The following is a 22,802-nucleotide window of genomic DNA, read 5'->3' as shown; positions in this document are numbered from 1 at the left end:
ACAGGTCATGTCTTTCTTAGGTACAGCTGGGTATTATCAAAAATTCGTGCCCCATTATAGCACCCTAGCCAAACATCTGACTGACTTAACAAAAAAGAAATTACCACATTTGGTTAATTGGACAGAGGACTGTGAGAATGCATTCACAGTTCTGAAATCTGCTCTGGCCCAATCCCCTGTGCTACAGGCCCCAGATTTCAAATGGAGATTTATAGTACAGGCCGACTCGTGTAACAATGGTCTAGGCGCTGTCCTTAGCCAGGTGAGAGCGCAGGGGAGCAGCACCCCATCATTTTCCTACATAGAAAACTACTCCCCCATACAATGACTAGTGCCTAGTCATCGTATGGGCACTTCAAATGCTACAGCCCTACCTTTATGGAGTTTCTGGGGATAATGGAAAGTTGTTAAAATGGAGCTTAATTTTTCAGCAATATAACATCACCATTCAGCACCGGAAGGGCGCAGAACATGGAAACGCAGATGGTCTCTCGCGTCAAGGGGCAGAAGTTGTGAATGGGCAGGAGAGACAGTGACAGGTCACAGTTCTCCATGCCCTAGGTTTAGAAGGAGGTGTGATGATTATGTAGTATATCTAATGACTGATTGCTATTTTCTGTTGAATTCATGTATGACAATGTATATTGTATGTAACCTTGTAATGTAATCTCAACATGTGCTTTGCTAGATGACATGAGTATGTACTTATGCAAGTGTCATAAATCTTTTGAAACTAGCCAGGCCTGGGATAGATAAGGGTCATGGAGGAGTTTGAAGCCCTAAAGTTGTAAACCGTCTAGCTAGCCAAGCAGAATGAGCAAAGGTCGGAAATCAGGTCTTGTGAAGATTCCGATCTCAGAGCATTCCTAGCTCCATTTGAAAAGCCCTGTGACATTTGTGAGATCAATCTGTCCTTTGACAGCTAAACTCCAAACGTGGGGGGTGAGGGCTATGTGGAAAATGGGTTTTAAATCTTCTGCTTTAGACATCGGATTGGGCATTTTCATGAAGGGTCTATCAAGACTGAAATGTCCCATTTTCCTCAATTGTGTTTCCTCAAACACCAACCACTAGTAAATAGTAACTCTGATTATATTTCCTATTTTTTTTCTGAAATTCATTTGTGTAACATATTGTATGTCTTGTTATAAATTTTTGTAAGTAAGCCTTGGAAATATTTTTCAAATTAAATAAATTTAATCTAGTGTAGTCTCCTTAATTCTTTGTGAATTTACGGAGCCCAGGGAGGCTCATGCTACATGTGTGTGATTTAAGTGTTAAAGTTTAATAAGGGGTTCTGGTGAACATAAGGACACCATAATAAATCCTTTGTGGTGGCAGAAAAGGTGTGTTAATTGCTAAGGGACTAAGGTGACGCCAGTCACAGCCAGCTGTTCAGATTGCTGTATCTGAGACAGGCTGAGCATTCGTGACATTGAGGGTCACCTAGGAGAAGGGAAATGATGATGCTGACCCTTTGTTGTTCAGAACTTGAGGAACGGGGTCTCAAACGGAAATAGAGCTTACAGCTCTCCTTCAAATTACGGAACAAGGCTCTGTGCCCAGAGAATCGGTCCAGTAGACTTAGCTTTAGCTTTACAGCATGTGCCAGGAAGACTTGCGAGGCCCTGGAGGCTTCTTTTTATGCAGACAAACAGTGTGATGACTCCTGGACCACCTGGGACAAGGTCTGAATTTGACCAGCCAGAACCTGACTAGGGTTGCATAAGTCATGTTGTTATTCATCAAACAAATTCCTGCCTTACATACAGAATAAGACCAATCAGAAATGGCACCCTATACTGATGTCAGCCTCATCAGGCCGCTGATCAATTAATTAATACAATAGTATACGCGCGCTAGCCGTGTGCTGCTTCAGAGCAGAGAGAGAGCCTAAGTGACTGGAACACTCTGACCGGAATTGACGTTCTGGCTGTCAGACAACCGGGACCCGATCAGCGAAGACAGCCAAGCCGCCGCGAGTAGCGAGGCGGCTCTTTACACATGCAAGAAAAGACTTTAGATTTCTTGTGCTCAAGAGGCTTATTTTTAACCTACAGCTAATATTCGCTAAAAGCGCAAAGATTTGTTGTAATCCATGGTGAATAACAAAAGAGTATGGACCTCAGAGAGGGGGTCTGATGTAAGGTTGTGTAATGGGTTGGAAGCGTTGTCACAAAGCACAAAAAAATAAAGCTAGTAATCACATTTTCAAGAAGCATGTTAAGGACAAATTAGTTGTAAAAAGTCCATTAGGGAGTGTCCGTGCATGGAAGATACAGAAATTCACGGGAGTTTTTAAACTCTTGAATAACTCTAACTATACTCTGAATACTTAGCAGACACTCGTAACAACCAGACACTTAGGTCACCATATGGGTCCCATATATATATATATATATATATATATATATATATATATCACTCTAGATTTGTACAGGCCTAGCAAGGCGTGGAGTCTAACAGGCCCCTGGTTTTTACCAAGAACCACCGCAAGGTGGGATGGATTTATCTGCAAGGGTCGCATCCCCTTTTTTTCGGCCCCTAGACGTGAGCGAGACAGGAGAAAATGACAGCACAATGAGAGTAGTAATCGGGTACCTTGAGGGGTGCGGTGTAGAATCTATGGTCAGGTAGCAGACGGCACACTGGGCTGAGCAGGAGAGTAGTCTGGTCACAAGCCGGTTCGGTACACAAGTCAGATGACCGCGGTACAGAGAGCTGAGCATGAGAGTAGTCTGGTCAAAAGCCGGTTTGGTACACAAGTCAGATGGCCAACGTTCACAGGGAAATCCACAGAAGTAACTTAACCTGGAAGCCAAGTCTGGAACACAGGATAACAGCCTAGAGAGACACACAGGAACGCACAAGTGCTGAGTCAGGAGGGCTAACCTGTTGATCTGACACAGGTATAAAGTCAGATCCTCCTTTTATTTCAAATTCCCCGCATTGAGGTCACATGATGATTTCCAATGAGGAGTCACGTGACCTCCTAGCCGCGAACGCGGTAGTACGGCTGACAGAGCTGGATCGCAGACAGGTAAGAGCTTATATATTTTTATATATATATATATATATATATATATATATATATATATGTGGTAGGTGCAACAGAAGGAGGGCGCAATAGTGATGTCAACAGATTATACTGAACAAAGTGGGTACAGAATAGGTTGGCATAAGGATGTGATACAAATCTCTGGGTTGGTATCCAACAATAATGTAGTTGAACCAGTTCACAAATCCAAACGCTAGACAGAATGTTCAAGCATGACAGTCACTGATGTAAAGATAGTCAATTTCTAATGCCACAGTATGAGGTGTGCTAGCTAACCATATGGAGCTCGTTGAACAGAAGTAATACTGTTTGCGATTCAACAGATAGACAGGATTAAGTGGAATTGCGTGTAACGATACAGTTCACCAGATAACAAATCAAATAGGTGGGAGCGTACCAGAAAGTAAAATAAAACCAGCTTATCTGTATCAGGGTCTCCGACAGGAAATCTCAGCTCCGTCTGGTGTGTCAGGAACAGGCAAAACAGCAACTGCAGTATACAGTAGTTCTTAGCCTCAGGCAGCCGTCCCCATACAGTCACCGCTCACAGTCTCCAATTAACCGTAATAGTAGAGATAGAGGAGCCATATAGTGTAGTAATTTATGTACAAAAAATTTATTCAGAAATCATATAAATGCACACTCACATTTAACAAGATAATAGTAAGCTTATCTGTAATTAGGCAGTAGGTCAGCTTGTACCAGTATGGATCCCTGGAGAGCTTCACAGGTATTACCAACGATCTCCACACAGAAGTATCAGGGTATACCCAATAGATGTCCAGGGTAGTGGTGTGACCTATACAAGCTTATAGCTAAGTGATGGGGCCATCACTTAGCTATACTTTCTGGTACGCTCCCACCTATTTGATTTGTTATCTGGTGAACTGTATCGTTACACGCAATTCCACTTAATCCTGTCTATCTGTTGAATCGCAAACAGTATTACTTCTGTTCAACGAGCTCCATATGGTTAGCTAGCACACCTCATACTGTGGCATTAGAAATTGACTATCTTTACATCAGTGACTGTCATGCTTGAACATTCTGTCTAGCGTTTGGATTTGTGAACTGGTTCAACTACATTATTGTTGGATACCAACCCAGAGATTTGTATCACATCCTTATGCCAACCTATTCTGTACCCACTTTGTTCAGTATAATCTGTTGACATCACTATTGCGCCCTCCTTCTGTTGCACCTACCACATCTATTTTCGGCCTTACCAGCCAGAGTTTTGAAGGAAGGCTGCCTCCTCACATGGAAGAGGTGTATATGTGGGTTTAACTTTATCACTTCATTTATACAATACTGCATTGAGCGCCAGTGTTTATATCTTGTTGTCTACATATATATATATATATATATATATATATATATAAAACACACCACAGCAATCACACCCATGTCATGCACCTGTGAGTAATATCCTCCCTCAATGTAATTGCAGGATCTTAAACTTGTCTGTACTTTCACTGCTGGATAGGTCCTATTCTGGTTACCTTTTCCACAATAAAGACTTCTTGCTTGGAAAAACTGCTTTTTATTGTTCACGTCACAAATAGCACAGCAGACTTTTGTCAGGATGACAACAGGCAACCCTTGCTCTAGTTAGACACAGGTCAGCTGCCTAGTCACAGGCCAACTAGCTGGCATTGGTTGCCCTGCCCACAAAAACAGACAGTGTTTTAGTCTCCACCCAAGCACTACAAACTAATCACAAAACAACAACTCAATTACACCCATGTGGTGCACCTGTGTGTTTGTGTGCTGCAAGATAAACACAGAGGGGATTTAACCCTATCTGCAGCCTGTTCCTGCAGGCTCCTTGGGTTTTTACCTATCCACCTGTAGGAGAGATGTGGCAAATAAGCTGCTTTGTCAGGAGAGAGAGAGAGAGAGAGAGAGAGAGAGCATATAGAGAGAGGAATCACTCAGTAATAACGAAAATGATTCACTGGGCAGGGTCCAAAAGAATATTGGATCATGTAACATTTATTGTAACGTAACGTAAAATTTATTGCATCACAGTTCACACTCAAGAGTTGTCTGTGATTACCAAACAGTCCCTTTAAATAAATATTTGGGGATCCAGTTCGATATACCAGGTTGTCAGTCCGGGCTTACCTAAAAATGTGAAAATAATAGAATGCTGTCTTTTACTGCAGTTAATACGTATGAGTAAGTAAATATAATAAATTATGTGCAAATTGTCCCTGTAACAATGTCAGAAATAATGATAGCTTATCTGATCCAAAATTGTAGAGCTTTTCCACAATACATCCTTGGTCCTGAAATGAAAATCTCCAGTTCTCCTCAAATATAAGAAGCCAAAATAGTGTGGCACATTCCAAACATAAAGTTTAATAAAACAAGTAATACACATACAACAGATTAAATATGATCTTAAAGGGATCTCTCCCTCCAACTCCACTGTCTCAAACTATGTTACAAAATCCAATCCATCAAGGGATCTGTGAGGACACTGGGGTTGGAACCAAAGCTCACTAGATACCCGGTCCTCTAGGTTCACAGATCACACAGGCAAGGAGACAGGAAAGAGATAATAATCCCTTTTATTAAACCACACACTTAGTAAAATACAACAGTGTTCCCCAAGGAGAAACTTGTTCCCCCCACCAAAATTAACAAGTGTCAGACAATCATCAGTGCAAGTTAAGTCCCCAGCAGGTTACCTCCCCAACACAGTCCTAGCAGACACAAAGTTCCGACAATAACAATGCACAGAAGATAGTCCAAGTGGGCGAGGGGATCTGGTCTATAGGTAGGTCCGTGTACCTTAAGGATCCTGGATGCTTGGCCAACTCTCCTCCAGCTTGGTGGGACCTTGAGTATTATTATTATTATTATCCTTTATTTGTTGGGCGCCACAAGGTTTCCGCAGTGCCGTACACAGTACAAACAGTAGTACAAAACAGGGTGACAAAGTACAGAACAATAAACACAAAGTACCAATGCTTCAAGAACTCCAGGAAGACATATGGAGTAAAGACAGAGCAGAAGAACCGGTATGGAGACAGGAGGGGAGGGGGGGCTCTGCTCATAAGAGCTTACATCCTAAGGGAGGGTGAAACAAAAACAGGCACGAAAGGGAACCAAAAGCAGGGGGAGAGAAGAAAGGGGCCAGGGGAGAAAGGGAGAACGAAAAGAGTGGATGAGGGTTAGGTGGCTGGTTGGTAGGCTTTAAGGAACAGGTGGGTTTTAACTGCCCGTTTGAAGGAGCACAGGTTGGGAGAGACGGATGGAACGAGGGAGGTCATTCCAGTGTAAGGGTGCGGCTCGGGAGAAGTCCTGGATTCTAGAGTGGGAAGAGGTGATCAGAGTGGAGGAGAGGCGACGGTCATTGGCCGAGCACAGGGAGCGGACCGGAGTGTAGGTGGTGAGGAGGTTAGAGATATAGGGGGCAGTAGACTGGGAGAGAGCTTTGTAAGTGGTGGTGAGGAGTTTGAACAAGATCCCCTGCCGATGCAGGCTCACTAATTCCCAAGAATATATTAGTGTCTCTCGTTGAAGTAGTGAGAGAATCAGTTCTTGAGGTGCCCTCCTCCCTGTCTGAAGAAGCTCCTGCTATAGCAATATTTTCTGGCCCTGAGAGAATATGCCTACTCTTAATCAGTCTGAGTCCTTGCTCTCTCAAGATTCTCCAACAACCCCTTTTCCTCACCGGGCACCCCTTTTTTTGTCCCTTCTCAAAAGACACCTGATCCTGACCCCCTTCCTGGGTCAACATCCCGTCATTGCCCTCTTGAGATTGGTGGTGTAACAAGAATGGAGGTAGAGCATGATTAGTGATCTCCCACCTGCTGTGACCATTCCATTCAGTCTGAGCTGAAAAGTTGCTGGAACAATAGTTAGTAAACAGGCAGAGTTCACCTCTTGATTGTTGATAAAGTTTCACACTTCCTGTGAGCTAGCTCCCCCCTCCCTCGCTAAACACCACAACAATACTGGATCTGGTCACCGGGCGGCATTTACTAAGAGAGTGGGCCACTGTCATTCAATTGGTACACTGATTGACAGACTGGGTTGGCCCGATATTCTCAATGTAAGGCCCAGTTTTGTCACATTCCTCCCTCTTATTAGATCAAGGGGACAGTTGGAGTCTGGTGGTTGGACTCCAGAAGTTCTCATTGGCCCGGTGGGATCCTAGGGCCAATGAGGAATCTGGAGAGTCCATCAGCATTAGCATGGTCCTTTACCTTTTTGTGAGAGATGGTAAAATTATAGCTTTGCAATGCCAAACTCCAACGTAATAATCTCCCATTTTCCTAAGCAGATCTTTGCAACCAGTTTTGGGGGTTGCAGTCTGTGATGACAATGTATTCTTCCCCATAGAGATATGGTTGCAATTTCTTTAGGGCCCACACAATGGCCAGGCATTTTTTTAAATGGTGGCATAAGCTATCTCTCTGTCTACCAGCTTTCTGGTTGTTCATGCCCATCCTCCCCCACTTGGCTGAGCACAGTCTGGGGCGGCTGACACTGGGACTGGGTCAATGCTGCCTACAGGGCACCAAAGACCCCCTTTCACTATGGGGTCCATTTTATCTGCCTCGAGTACTGTTTCTTTGTCAAGTCAGTAAGGGGCTTGGCAACAGTGCTATACTGGGGTACGAATTTTCTATAGTCCTTAGGAACACTTGTACTTGTTTTTCGTTGGTCGGGTCCACTGAACAATGACTCCTACTGTTGCTGGTTCAGTTTGAATGATTCCATCACCAACTCGGTGCCCCAAGTATTGCACTTTTGTCATTCCCATGAAACACTTGTCCGGGCGAATGATCAACCCTGCCTGTGTGACCCTCCTCAAGACATCTGACACTTTAAGTGACCCTCCACATCTGGCTAATGATGGATATGTCATCTAAGTAGGCCTGGGCAAATTCCTGACAACCCTCTAACAGGTCATCAACCACCCATTGAAATGTGGCTGGAATATTTTTCATCCCAAAGCCCATTGTTGTACATTAAAACAATCCCAGTAGGGTTATAAAGGCTGACTGCTCATGTGCCTTGGGGGGGAAGGGAATTTGCCAATAGCCCTTACTCAGATCCAAGGGGGAAACAAACTTGGCTGTCCCTAACCTGTCTAGTAGCTCATATATCCGGGCCATGAGGTAAGCATCTGTGGTGGTGATCTTATTCAGTTTGTGGTAGTCAATGCAGAAGTGAGCAGTCCTCTCCTTTTTCGGGACCAACACCACCCCTGCAGCCCATGGACTATTGGACTTTTTAATTACTCCTCGGGCCAGCATTTCCTCTATCTTCTTTCGTACTTGGGCCAGTACTGTGGGGGTCTGGGCTAACAGGTAAATCGGGTCTGCTCCTTCTCCAGCACCTCCTATATTTCCTGCCTCTGCCCCTTTCCTAGCTACATTCCCATTGTCACTGTCTCCACCCCTTTTTCCTCTCTCACCTCCTCTATCATCTCCAGCAGGGTGTCTACCTCTGTGGGAATCAAGGGGGGACAACATACCACCATTGATGCCATCTGCCGTTCCACATAACTCTTTAATCGATTGATGTGGAAGGTTTTCAGCCAGGATTTCTCATCATCCAGCGCTACTACATAGTTGACCAGTCCTACCTGCCTCAACACTTTGGGCCGTCCCAGGTGGCCTGAAGTTTATTCCGCCTCACTGGGACTTGCACAATCACCTTCTGTCCTGGGGTTAGCTTCATATTCTGAGCATGGACATCGTACCATTCTTTCTGCCTAGCCTGGGCTCCCTTTAAATGCCCTTGCTCCAGCTGCTCTAATTTCTTTATCCTCTCCCTCATCTCCTCTACATATTGCAGGATGGGCTGCCCATCGGCCTCGAACGCTCCATCGCCGCTCTCTCTAACCAGGTCTAGGGGGCCTCGTGCCCTCCGGCCATACAACAGTTCATTGGTATCCTGGGGCGCCTCCCTGTATGCAAACAGGGCTGCTGCAGGGCCCTTTCCCAGCCTCTCCCCTCAGAATGTATATACTCCATCAGGGAGTATTTCAGCGTTCCACTGAAATGCTCACATAACCCATTGGTCTGATCACGGTATGGGGTGGTTCGCAGAGGCTTAATGCCCCATTTCTCTGATAGGGTCTGGACTAGGTCCCCTTGTAACTGGGTCCCCTGGTCAGTAACCACTTCCCTGGGATATCCTACCTGGCTGAAAATGTCCACCAGAGCCTAGGCCACATGCTCTGCGTCTATGGACGACAAGGCTACTACCTTTGGATATCTGGTGGCACAGTCCACCAGGGTCAGGATGAATCTTTTTCCTGTGTGACTGGGGATGGCTAATGGACCTACAATATCTATAGCCACTTGGGTTTGTAGTAGGCCTTTCTGAGGGGCTCTCCTTATCCTCTGGCAGGTGTCACAGGAGACTTTGTACTGTTTCATATCTCAGGTGACTCTGGGCCAGAAAAAAATTAGCAAAATGCCAGGCCAAAGTTTTTCTGGTCCCAAACTACCCCGCTGCTGGAATGTCATGGGCCAGCGCTTCCAACTGGTTCTGGTAAGCCTGTGGTACCACCACCTGCTTCACTTCTGTTCCCGAATCCTGATCTAGGGTGGGAGCAACTATCGTGTATAGCAGTCCCTTGTCCCACACTATCTTATTTCCTCTTACTTACCCTCCACCAGCATTAGCTGCACTCCTCAATTTGGCTAGGGATGGGTCAATCTGTTGGGGTTTCCTAAATTCCTTTCTGGCCTCCTCTCCAAAGTCAATTTCTGGTGCAACATCAGATATTTTTGGGTTACTCACCAATGATGCTGCCTCTGGCTCCTTGGCATTGGTTGTCGTGGTGGGTCTTTGTGGTTCCCTTGGCATTGGGGCAGCTTGTGGTGCTGCTGTGCCTTGGGCTTGGCTCTGGCTGTAGGTCACAGCTTGCACAAAGTGAGTGACCAATCGCTGGCCCAAATTATTCCACAAAATCACTTTTACTGGATACCCACCTCCACCTCCCTTCCCCAAATCCAAATGTACTCTGGCTACCTGAATTTCTGCAAGATGGCCCTCCCCATCGTGGAAATTCAGATCTGTTGTCCCTCCATAACTTGGGATCTTTTAATTATATCAGGCTCCACCAGGGTCAGGGATGTTTCAGAGTCTCTTAACTTCTGGACCTTGCAGACCCCACCCACACGTCCTGTAGATGGCCCAACGTATTTCTAAGACTCTGCTTCCCCTCCCATCAAATCAGGTTCACCTCATACACCCCATCCCTTGCCTCTGGAACATCAGAATAGGGTCCCTTAGTCTCAGTGCCGATTTCGAAATCTCCTGGGTCATACTGTAGAGCTGCCACTGGTGCAGCCCTGCCTCCCAGGATTGGGCCTCTGGTTTGGGCACAGTGTCTCTGGAAGTGCCCTACTTGACTGCACCAATAGCAACTCTTTGGATTCAGGTCCCAGGGTCTGGATCGGGCTGGTTCTTCTTGGGGATTTTGGGCAGAGTTCTCTTTAATAAAGGGGGCTCCCAGCCGCACTGGGCCCAGTGGGATTGGTTGGCTCTCCCATCCCATTTTATCAGGATGGGCTCTTTCCCACTCCCTTAGCTTGGCCACCAGAACTTCACGCCTGTCTTTGTCCTCAAAGGCCACCTCTTTGGTTCTACTGAACACCTGCAAGTGCTGTTTCCTGGCTTTCATATGCAATCTCTCTGTGGCTTTTAAACTGCTCTGCCCTTCTTCTGTGGCCATTCCTGCAAACTTCCCAGATAGGTTTTTCACTAATATTGATGTTGACAGACTGTTGCCTTGTATTCTTACAGAGCCTGACGGTATCTGGATACGAATTCCTGCGCTCCACCCAAACGTTGGGACTGTTTGACTCCACTGCTTGCCACCAAAATGTGAGAACACCGTGGTTGTAACCAAAGCTCGCTACATACCGCTACCTTCTTCTGTGGCCATTCCTGCAAACTTCCCAGATAGGTTTTTCACTAATACTGATGTTGACAGACAGTTGCCTTGTATTCTTACAGAGCCTGACGGTATCTGGATACGAATTCCTGCACTCCACCCAAACGTTGGGACTGTTTGACTCCACTGCTTGCCACCAAAATGTGAGGAAACCGTGGTTGTAACCAAAGCTCGCTACATACCGCTGCAGGTTCACTAATTCCACAGAATCTACGAGTGTCTCTTTATGGAGTGATGACAGAATCATTCATAGACGATCACTTAATTCTGTCTGAAGAAGCTTTACTATAGCAATGCTTTCTGGCTCTGAGAGAGTACGGTTAGTCTCAATCAGTGCAAGTCCTTGTTTTCTCAAGATTCTCCAATTGATTGATCGGGGTTATGTGCTCATTGACTTTTATTATATTACGACCTTGAATTGAATGGAAGAATTGTAATTCCCCAATGTGTTGTGATATAAAATTGTAACGTGCCTCACCTGTCAATACCTATATTAAATAAATTATTGTTATAATCTGGCATATATTAATTAAGACCTTGGTCGTATGATCTGTTTAATAATAAATCATTGAATTATTATTAGCTGCTCTCCCCTCCTTCTCTAGACACCACAACAATACTGGATCTGGCCACTAGACGGTATTTAATAACAGAGAGCTAGCTGACAGAAGGGACCTAGCTGATGATAGACTGCTTGTTGTTATTTTTTTTGTATAAATTACCAATTTTCCCAACAGCTTGCCATGAACTCGCTTCAAATGGCGTAACATGGATAAAGTTCCTAGATGGCTAAGCTCCCTACCTTGACTGACTGTGGCTTTATAATAGCTACAAATGGCTAGACAACTGTTGTCAGGATTTGGGTAAAAATAATTTCACACATAAGATGTGGATTTTTTGGTCTTATGTCAAGGCATGACAATGGCCTTCTTCTTATCACGTTCAGAACTGCTTCCACCGATGCAAGACTTACACAAACAACATCATCCTCATTAGCACCCTTGTCGGCTACACAAATATTCCCCTCATCCTGTTGCAATTCCAAAGTGACATCCTCAATCTGAACATACAGTTTCTTCTAATGCCTAACTGTTTTCTTCCAGCTCGACTTTTACATGTAAAAGTATTTGGGCACCACTTTTTGAGTCAGAATGACAAGGTCTTGATTGCTCATGACTGACCTTACAAGAAGATGCCTCAGTGAAAGTTGCAGAACTAGCACTCATTGAGAAAGGCCTCATTCTGTCCTTCCCACTGCGTGTGTAGAATGGCATGTTGGCAATTTTATTTTTTTCTGCTGATCACTTTTCCTGGATTACGGGTCTTTTTTGACCAAGGTAAAGGGTGTTTTTTTACATTTTTGTTTCCCTGACTTAAAAAACACTATGCACTTTAACATAGGATTTAGCAGACGACGTAGAGGGATTACTATCATCATGACTGGTGCCAGCAGCTGCTTGGTGCTCCTGGTCTTCTGAGTACTGCTGTGAATCCATTTAACATGATAACACAGTACAATGTGACTGCAGATTAAGAACAACACTGCCAGACCTATTATTTCTTTTTCAGTAATGACAATTAGTAATGGAGCAATGGAGCTCTCCTCTTTATGTTTTACCTATATAACAAAGTACAATGTGACTGCAGATTTAGAAGACCAAGCCTGACAGCCATATTATTTCTATTTCAGCAATGACAATTAGCAATGGAGCTATCCTGTTGGTGTGTTAGCTATATAACACAATATAATGTGCCTGCAGATTTAGAACAAGACTGCCAGCCCTATTATTTCTATTTCAGCAATGACAATTAGCAATTGAGCTCTCCTGTTTGTGTGTGGGCTATATAACAGTACAATTTGACTGAAGATTTAGAACAAGACTATCAGCCCTATTATTTCTATTTCAGCAATGACAATTAGCAATGGATCTCTCCTGTTTGTGTGTGAGCTATATAACACAGTACAATGTGACTGAAGATTTAGAAGACCAAGACTGCCAGGCCTATTATTTCTATTTCAGCAATGACAATTGGCAGTGGAACTGTCCTGTTGGTGTGTTAGCTAGATAACACCGTACAATGTGACTGTTGTTTTAGAACAAGACTGCCAGCCCTATTATTTCTATTTCAGCAAGGGCAATTAGCAGTGGAACAATGGAGCTCTCCTGAACGTCTCTGGAGACTTTGAAGAACACTGCTATCCCTCCTCTTTCTTTTCTACCTATGATGCTGCCCAACTGCACTACAGACTGCCAAGAACCGTGCTACCCCTTCTGTGTCCCTCTGTGAAATAGCGCTGGATCGCCGTGGAGGGCGGTACTTATAGAATCCAAAACTCACGAGATCCAACGATGTACCGATGACGTTTTGCCGTGTTTTCAAATCTCAGGGCACGCAAAAGTATCGAGCCGGCTCGGCTTGGTACTCGGATCATCGAAGTTCAGTTCCACTAGTTTTCAGTTGACAGCAGTTTGCAAACCTATTGTACTGTAAATGAACATATTTTCAGTAGCTCATACTTTTCAGTACTGACAAAGCAATGTATTCCCAAATCCAACATGAACAGGACTCCTTGAGGACTGTATTTGGCAAACACTGGTAGTAGATATAAAATAAAAAAACACCCCTGCAAATTATTGAATTAGGATGTACCCAAAAGGATTACTTCTAGTTAATTATAGATACTTCAGCCGAATTTTATTACTTTTTTAAGGATGAATTTCTTAAATTCAAACTATTTTTATTAATATACAGTATATATGTACTGTATATATTGTGACAAAAGGAGTGGTTTGCCACTGACCTCTAAGAGGAAAGTAAACTATTCAGCTGACAGTCTACAGGGCAGGGCTGTAGACAGGGTTACACATTGTACAGCAGTGTACCTAACTTAAAAATATACAGGTGGAGAGCATGCAGTATATGTGACAAAAAAAAAAGTATAGATGTGGTTTCGATGCACCTGAAGAGATCTCCTCTATAAAGACCAGGGGGTAAATGTATGAATCTCCGGATTCTTCATCTCCGGCGTGTTCAGCCTCTTCAGCGCTTAAATTTAAAGCGGCGCTGCATTGTAAAGGGAAACTTCCCTTTACAATGCAGCGCCGCTTTAAATTTAAGCGCTGAAGAGGCTGAACACGCCGGAGATGAAGAATCCGGAGATTCATACATTTACCCCCAGGTGGGAGTGTCTCCTTTCCATCAAGCTAGGGAGTGGGAAAGGAGTGTAAAGTATTTAAGTCTGAGTTGTCAACTATGCAGTCAGACTGATGCTGAACAAGTTGACTGGTGATTAGGGAGTTGGTCATTGTTAACATAACATCAGGGTTGTCAGAAAATGGTGTGGAATATTGTGTTTTGTTACTACTCTGCCATTCTGACATTAAAAGTGCAGAATAAAAGCAAGACGTATTCATTTGGGCATCTTCGGAAGGTGGGCTCGTGTCACAATATACATTATATAGAAATATATATATTATATAGAAATATATGTATATATATATATATATATATATATATATATTGTACTGGGGAAATCCTAAGAGCCAAAATCGGGCTGTAAGAAAGGCGTCGTAGTCTCTCTGATGACCTTTGCATGCTGTTGGTGATTTCATCCATAAAACTTAATGGGATCCTGTGACAAGACTGGGCCTTACATTGAGAATATCAGGCCAACCTGGTCTGTCAATCAGTAGATCAACACCGTCCTCATCAATATCCTAAGTAGTGATCAGAGTTAGTCCTGCATCCAAGTTGCTAAGGCTAGATGACGCCTCCTCTATCCTGGATTCCTCAGAAGAATTCTTGAGAGTTAGTCCCACTGCTGCTGCTGCTGCTGCTGGGAGTGAATCTTCATCCCAGAAGCAGACCAAGAAGAAGACTACTAGTACTTTACAACAATTGACTGTTAAACAATCCTTTGCAAGAGGAAGCAAGTATGAAAGCTGTCACCCAGTCGCAAAACGGATCACAGACACCATGTCGACTATGCTAGTATTAGATCTGCGTCCAGTATCCACTATTAATGCAGCTGGTTTTAGACAGTTACTTAAGGTCTTGTGTCCCCGTTACCATATTCCATCACAACACCATTTTACTAGAAAAGCTATTCCTCACCTCTACCAGAAAGTTCGTAAGAATGTAATTATTGGACAACAAAATGCCATTCTACCCTCTGTACACTTAACCACAGATATGTGGTCAAGCGGAACTGGGCAAACTAAAAATTATATGACTGTGACAACCCACTGGGTTGGTGATTCACCTTCACCAGCAGGAACAGCAGCAGCATTTACCCAAGTACGTCACATTTTTCAAAGGCAGGCTACTCTGTGTATCACCGGCTTCACTAAAAGGCATACAACTGACAATCTGTTGCAAAAACTAAGGGATGTCATTGCAACATGGCTTATCCCGCTTGAATTCTCCTGAGGATATGTCATTTCTCGAAACGCCACCAATATTGTGAGAGCATTACAGCTGGATGAATTCCAGCACATCCCCTGTTTGCTCGCACAATAAACTTGGTGGTGCAGAGCTTTTTAAAAAAACGACATGGACGTGCAGGAGATGCTATCTGTGTCCAGTAAAATATCTGGGCATTTCCGGCATTCGGTAACAGCATGTAGGAGATTGCAGCAGCTACAAGAGCAATTTAATTTGCCCTCCCACCAACTGAAGAAAGAGGTGGTAACAAGGTGGAATTCCACCCTGTCTATGCTTCTGAGGATGGAAGAACAACGAAAAGCCATCCACGCTTACTCCACAAGCCATGACATGGGAAAGGAGGGGGGATGTATTTTACTCAAGCGCAGTGGAGAATACTTCAATGTTGTGCAAGGTGCTGAAGCCATTCATAGTAGTCATCTGTGAAGTGAGTTCAGACACTACTAGCTTGAGCCAAGTGATTCCCTTAATTAGACTTTTATAAAAGCAGCTTGAGAAATTGAAGGAATAGATGAAACAAAGCAATTATGCCAAGTGTGTCAGACTTGTAGATCAAGTACTTTATTTGCTTTGCCAGGATCCAAGAGTTATCAAAATCTTGAAATGAATCACTACATTTTGGTGACTGTGCTTAATCCTAGTTTTAAGAGCTATGTCTTCTCTTTGTTTCCAACTGACCCAGATCTCAAGAGATGCAATGAGCTCCTGGTGAGCAAGAGGACAGCTGAAGTGTTACGTGACAGGACCTCATCCTTCAGTTTCTCAGTAAACTGCTGCTAGGAAAAAATTTAGCTTTCCCAAGAGACCCAGGGATGATGCAGATGACTCAGCATAACATTTTGACATCTGGTCTGGTCTAAAAGAATTGACTAAAAAACATAACACCTCTGCCGTAACTCCATCTGATCGTAATGTCAACATCCATCCAAAGGATGTTGGAGGATTATTTTAACGACATCATAGAAATACACACATCAGACAGTCTCTTTACCTACTGGGTAGAAGAAAAGGGAATTTGAACACCCATGTACCAACTCGCTTTCATCATCATCATTTATTTATATAGCACCACTAATTCTGCAGCGCTGTACAGAGAACTCATTCACATCAGTCCCTGCCCCATTGGAGCTTACAGTCTAAATTCCCTACTATAGACACACAAACACAGACAGACTGAGAGGGAGACAGACAGACAAAGAGGGAGAGACTAGGATCAATTTTTGATTGCAGCCAATTAACGTACAGTATGTTTTTGGAGTGTGGGAGGAAACCGGAGCACCTGGAGGAAACCCACACAAACACAGGGAGAACATACAAACTCCACACAGATAAGGCCATGGTCGGGAATCGAACTCATGACCCCAGTCCTGTGAGGCAGATGTGCTAACCACTAGGCCACTGTGCTTTGCACTGCTTAAGCTGCCCAACCCTCCAGTGTGTACTCGGGAAGAGTTTTCAGCACAGCCGGGAACCTTGTCAGCGATTGGCGTAGGAGGCTACTTCCTCAAAATGTGGAAAAGATTATGTTCATAAAAATGAACTTCAAGTTCCACAAGGAAGGCCTTTCCCGCCAATTACATCAAAATATTGAGACTTTTGTAATGATGGATTCCAGTGGTGATGAATTAATAATGTGTGAGGATGATGTCCAAACTGATGAGGGTGAGTATGAAGCTGAGGATGATGACAACAACATCTTGACACAGTAGAGTTCATTAACACCACTGTTACCTTAGGTGCCTTAAGCCGATTGTTAGCTTGTTTTGTGGGGGCCCAAACAAACCAAGCACATCAGCCTCAAAGTGGCATTCCTTGTCGCTGAAGTGCTTGGTTTGTTAAAGTGTGCATGTCCTTTTTAAGATCCAAAATAAGGGTGGATGGGAGGGCCCAAGGACAATTCCATCTTTCACCACATTCCACCACACTTTCAGCTACCGCTGTGTGTCATTGTTACCTACATGTGCTATATACTGTTGTGTGCTTTGCAAAATTCTTAGACACCCATTGATGATGAAGATGACTCAGCACAGCATTTTGACATCTGGGGGTAAATGTATCAAGGTCCGATTTTGCAAATCTAGCGATTTTCTCAGGAGAGTTGAAACTCGCAGATGTATGAAGCAGAGATTTCAAAATCGCTATTTGCAAAATCGATAGAGATCAAACTCCCGACTGTTTGCCACTCCAGCTATACAAGTCCCAAATGTATGAAGCTGCGATTACGCAAACTCAGGAGACTTTGCTTTAAAACACGCTAGAAACAACACGCTTCTTGCTAGCAGCGTGTTGTATAAACACATCACTGTTACACTGCCCTGTCATACTGCCGGAGCTCCGGAAGCTGTCCAAACAGTAAAAAATAGATCAAAGTGTAAAAAAAAAAAAGCGTGGGGTCCCCCCCTCTATTCAGTCTTAACCCTAATGCTGCCAACCTACTGTTGGTTCCATGAAAATCGGGGAAATATTTTGCATGGGGTCCCCGCTATTTTCACGGTACCAGCACTAGGCAAACCCGCCGGGGTTGGTGGCACTATAGCAGGGGGACACGCGGCAGGGGTCCCCCTGCCATAATGACAAACCAACCGAAGGCTTTTTAGTGCTTTACTGGATTCCCTAGGGAGTGGGGTCCGCCAAGAAAAAACGAGCAGGCCCCCCCTCTAGGGACACCCAGCCCAGTGTTGATAGCACTAGGACTCTTCCTACACCCCTGATGGGTGTAGGGTAATAACGGTGAATAATGTATAAAAAAACAAACAGACGCCATTTGGTTTTGTGGAACTACAAGTCCCAGCCAGCCAGGGTGCCATAAATAGTGTGGGAATGCTACTACTTGTATAACTACAAGCACCAGCATACCCATGGCATACCTCATTTATACCATATATTTTTATTAAAAATAATAAATCCCCAATATTCTCACCACTGAAGTTTTCTTCTGTTGTCAGCAGCTTTTAATCCAAAAATGACTGTCACCAAAGTCCAAAATAAATTTACTGTATATCCAAAGTCCGGCTTGTACAAGTCTAAAATAAATTTGTAATTTCCAGAATCCATGCTTGTAATGTCCAAAATAAATTTGTAATTCCCAAAGTCCATGCTTGTAATGTCACCAAAGTATTTTTATCCAAAAGTCCATGCTTGAAATTTCTTCAGTTCTTCTTGGGCCCAAAGCCCCCCTTGTTGATTGAAGTCTTCAGCCAGAAGGGCCCCATATTGTAACATCCACGATTCTTCTGTTTTGATTGAAGAAAAAAAAAAAACAGCTGGACCGTTGCAAACAGCTTCTACTAGCTAGAAGCTCTGATACGCAATGAGCTTAGCTAATTGCGCTAGGTCTATTTATAGTATTAGGAGATTTTCTCACGGTCGTAAAATTTGCCACGATTTTAACATGCTGAAAAAATTGGACCTTGATACATTTACCCACTGGTCTTGTCTACTGTAAAATAATTGACCAAAATTAGTGACACCTCTGCTGTAACTCCACCTGATCCTACTATCAACTATCAACATTCAAAGAATGGTGGAGGATTATTTTAAATTTTTTTGAACCGTATAAAGACAACAGTTTTATTAACAAAGAACAGCGTTGTTTGCAGAATTAAAGTAAGCATGGATGTATAATAGACGTGTATATGTATTTCTCAAGCCTTCCACTTTGCTGCTCCTTCATCAGTATTGCACAAAGTGTTTGTAATCTGCACTTTACGTCAAAGGTACCTAACTATAATATAATTTTTTGGAATTGGGGCTGATTCGAAGCTCAGTGATGAACTTGCTTTTTGCTGTGGATTTCAATGGCTCTATTTAGTGCATTGCCTGGCACCCTGGATTGTTCTTGGTTTGGTAAAAGCACGCATCCGGGGAGGGTCAGCGCTCGTCGTCATGTATTAGCTGTTGAATTTACCACAGTTATCCAAGGAGCGGATTAAGTGATCAAATGAACCATAACTGATTTCATAATTCATCTTCAGTTTCACTGTACTTGCCATGTGCTCAGGGTGATAGCTATCTCCTCGTCTTCATCTTCCAAAGCTTAGTCTGCAGGGGCCAGTGACAAACCCATTTGTTTTCTCAGGTTTCTTTGCTGTTCTTTAAACTGTACATATTTATCGTCCTGCCTCAGAGCCTCCTCTGTATTATTCTTCTGAAGCACAGTGTATCTCTCATGTATAAGCTCTCTTAAATCCGGGATCTCATCCAGGGTCACGTGTTAACTTAAGTACGGCCTCCTCAACTGCGTCTATATTTTGGTTTAAATCTCTGTTCAATGCAGCGTATTCCAACACGGGAGATTCCATGCTGCCCACATGTTCCATGTCACAGTCTGTTTGAGGCAGATCTAATCCCACTCCAGTTGTAATGTCCATTAATGTGTCTACAAAAGTTTGGCAGTTCTTGAGGGATGAAAGGAAGATATCCACAGAGGAGAAGGAGATTAAAGATGCAGCACAAGCAGACATGGTTTAATATTGTAGAGTTCATTGACAGCACTGTTAGGCTTAAGGGGACCCAAACAAACCAAGCACTTCAGCCTCAAAAGTGGCACTGCTTGTCGCTGGAGTGCTTGCTTCGTTAAACTATACATGTCCTTTTCAATATCTTACATAAGGGTGGGTGGGAGGGCCCAAGGACTATTCCATGTTGCACCACTTTTCTTTTCTGCCACTGCTGTGTGGCAATGTTTCTTAGATGTGCAATGAACTGCCGTGTGTTTGTGTCATTGCTCTGTCGCTTAGCATCCAGCCAGGTCTTTGTTTGAAAGTGTATGAAAATAATATTGTGACCTGTGAGATGGTCAAAATTGACTGCAAATGACTTGAAATTAGTGTTATTGAGGTTAATAATAATGTAGGGGAAAAAAGAGCAAAATTATGTGATTTTAGAAAAAATAGAGAGCCAAAACCAAAACACGCAAGGGCGGTTTTGCCAAAACCAAAACACGAAGTTAATCCAGATCCAAAACCAAAACTAAACCAGACTACGGAGGTCAGTGAACATCTCTACTGAAAACTGAAAATGTAATTAACGTAAAAGGCATATAAATCCACCCAGTTTCGTTCTCTGAATTCCTGTGTAAGATCCTCTAATGCTCATTTGAATATCTGGGAGTATATTTACTAAACTGCGGGCTTGAAAAAGTGGAGATGTTGCCTATAGTAACCAATCAGATTCTAGTTGTCATTTTGCAGAATGTACTAAATACATGATAACTAGATTCTGATTGGTTGATATATGCAACATCTCCACTTTTTCAAACCTGCAGTTTAGTAAATGTACCCCCTGGAGTACTAATTTGCCATTGTAGGCCTAATTTTGAACTTTTTCTCTGTACAAAATATGTGCTATTTTTTACATCATTAATCTGCACCCACATCAGACCATTGTCTAGCTAAAGTGTTCTTGCATGATTGGCAGTCATGAGGAGTATGAGGAGCAGGGAAAAGGGACTGCCAGCAGTACTATGGAGATAAACAGGAGGAAGTAGCATGCCTTCCCAATACTTCCTCCATATTGGCATATTTAGCAAAACTTGCTGTTGTGGCCTCCCAGTTCCGGTGCATGACTGCACTGCACGTGCGCCACTTTACACTGTGGAGGAGAGGGGGCTTCATGGAGTGTTGTGGGCAGCATGCTGGCTTAGTGGTTAGCACTTCTGCCTCACAATACTGGGGTCATGAGTTCTATTCCCAACCGTGGCCTTATCTGTGTGGAATTTGTATGTTCTCCCTGTTTTTGCATGGGTTTCCACCTGGTGCTCCGGTTTCCTGAGGCCACGCTGTAGCACCAACGGTAGTTTCACTACTTCTTTAGCACATATATATGTACCATCCTATGTTTGCCCAGGAATTTTAGGCCACATTTTCACCTTCAGCATTAAGCCTTGCTTTGTGTAAACAAACAGGAAGTATGTTAGGTCTTACATTTTGTATTTGGTGAGGTATCACAAACTTTAGATGAAAATTATATAATTGGCTATATTGTTGCTTTAGTTACATTTTTTGTCTCTGTCATTTTACTTTCAGGCACATCTATTGTATTTGATATGAGTCTGACATATATACTTGTGGCGCTAGCTGCTGTTGTCCTTAATAATGCTATGGTTGAACTTCTTGCGACACACATGAGGATCACAGTTGGTGAGTTACAGAAACACAGTACAACTGTATTGATAGTATAACTGGTATGTGGGACCCACCAATAAAGTAACACAATTAATATCTGCTGCATCTCATGGACTTCTATGCTGTATTTCTGTTGTGGTACTCAGCTCTGGATTACCAAGCATAATAAACACAAGGCTATCAAAGAAAAAAATGAAAGCTGCATTTGCCATTCTACTGAAGTAATGTTCGTTTATTTAGGGCATAATGAGCAGGGCTCTCTTACCTCTCTGTCTGTATGTATTACCCAGTATTGTTTTAATAATGTTTGTTCCCAATTGTAAAGTGCTACGGAATTTGCTGGTGATATATAAATGTTGATGATGATGATAATGCACACAATGGGCCTGATTCATTAAGAAAAGTAAAGCAAAGACAATGGGCTAGATTTACTAAATGGCGGGTTTGAAGAAGTGGAGGTGTTGCCTATAGCAACCAATCAGATTCTAGCTTTCATTTTGCAGAATGCACTAAATAAATGATAGCTAGAATATGATTGGTTGCTATAGGCAACATCTCCACTTTTTCAAACCCGCCGTTTAGTAAATATACCCCAATGAGTAACTTTGAACCTTGGTAAAACCATGTTGTATTGGAGGGGGAGGTAAATTTAAAATCTGGGGACATATTTATAGTTGGGATAGGGCATGTCCTAAATCAACTTTAAATTTCAGCATAAAAATAAAGCTATCAAGCATTTGTGTGCTACATGAAAAAACAGCCAATATTTAACTTAAAAATAATAAACTAATATTCACCCCCAGCATTGTAACATGGTTTTGTCCAGGAGAATACATACTATTTTTTTTTGCCTTACTGTCCTTAATGAATGAGGTCCTACTTGTTTTTCATAAAAATAGGTTAACGATTATCTACTGAATTGGGTCTTAAAGCAGCAATCCCACATAAAATGTTATTTCTTTAAGTTAAGTACTTTATTAACATGCATCTGACCATTTTTTCATACTTGTACTCCTACAAATCATTATCTCCTCTTCAAAATCTCTCTGGAGGGCAGACAAATATGGCTGTCAGTCATGCACACAGACTCAGAGGGCTAGATTTACTAAGCTGCGGGTTTGAAAAAGTGGGGATGTTGCCTATAGTAACCAATCAGATTCTAGCTGTCATTTTGTAGAAGGTACTAAATAAATGAAAGCTAGAATCTGATTGGTTGCTATAGGCAACATCCCCACTTTTT

At 43.0% G+C, this 22,802-nt stretch overlaps 1 protein-coding gene across 1 annotated transcript in view; it reads left to right on the top strand.

The window, feature by feature from the left end:
- The window catches only part of SLC29A4 (solute carrier family 29 member 4), a 613,917-nt gene that overhangs the window by 180,988 nt on the left and 410,127 nt on the right, over positions 1–22,802 (top strand). Inside the window, exon 4 of the mRNA XM_075181351.1 lies at positions 21,464–21,577. Coding sequence (XP_075037452.1) covers positions 21,464–21,577 — 114 coding nt within the window. The remainder of the gene's footprint in view (positions 1–21,463; positions 21,578–22,802) is intronic.

The sequence above is a fragment of the Mixophyes fleayi genome, chromosome 7 (genome assembly GCF_038048845.1).
Source record: "Mixophyes fleayi isolate aMixFle1 chromosome 7, aMixFle1.hap1, whole genome shotgun sequence".
Lineage (NCBI taxonomy): Eukaryota > Metazoa > Chordata > Amphibia > Anura > Limnodynastidae > Mixophyes > Mixophyes fleayi.
Note: the sequence above shows the minus strand (reverse complement) of the source record. Positions and strands in the feature narration are given on the sequence as shown.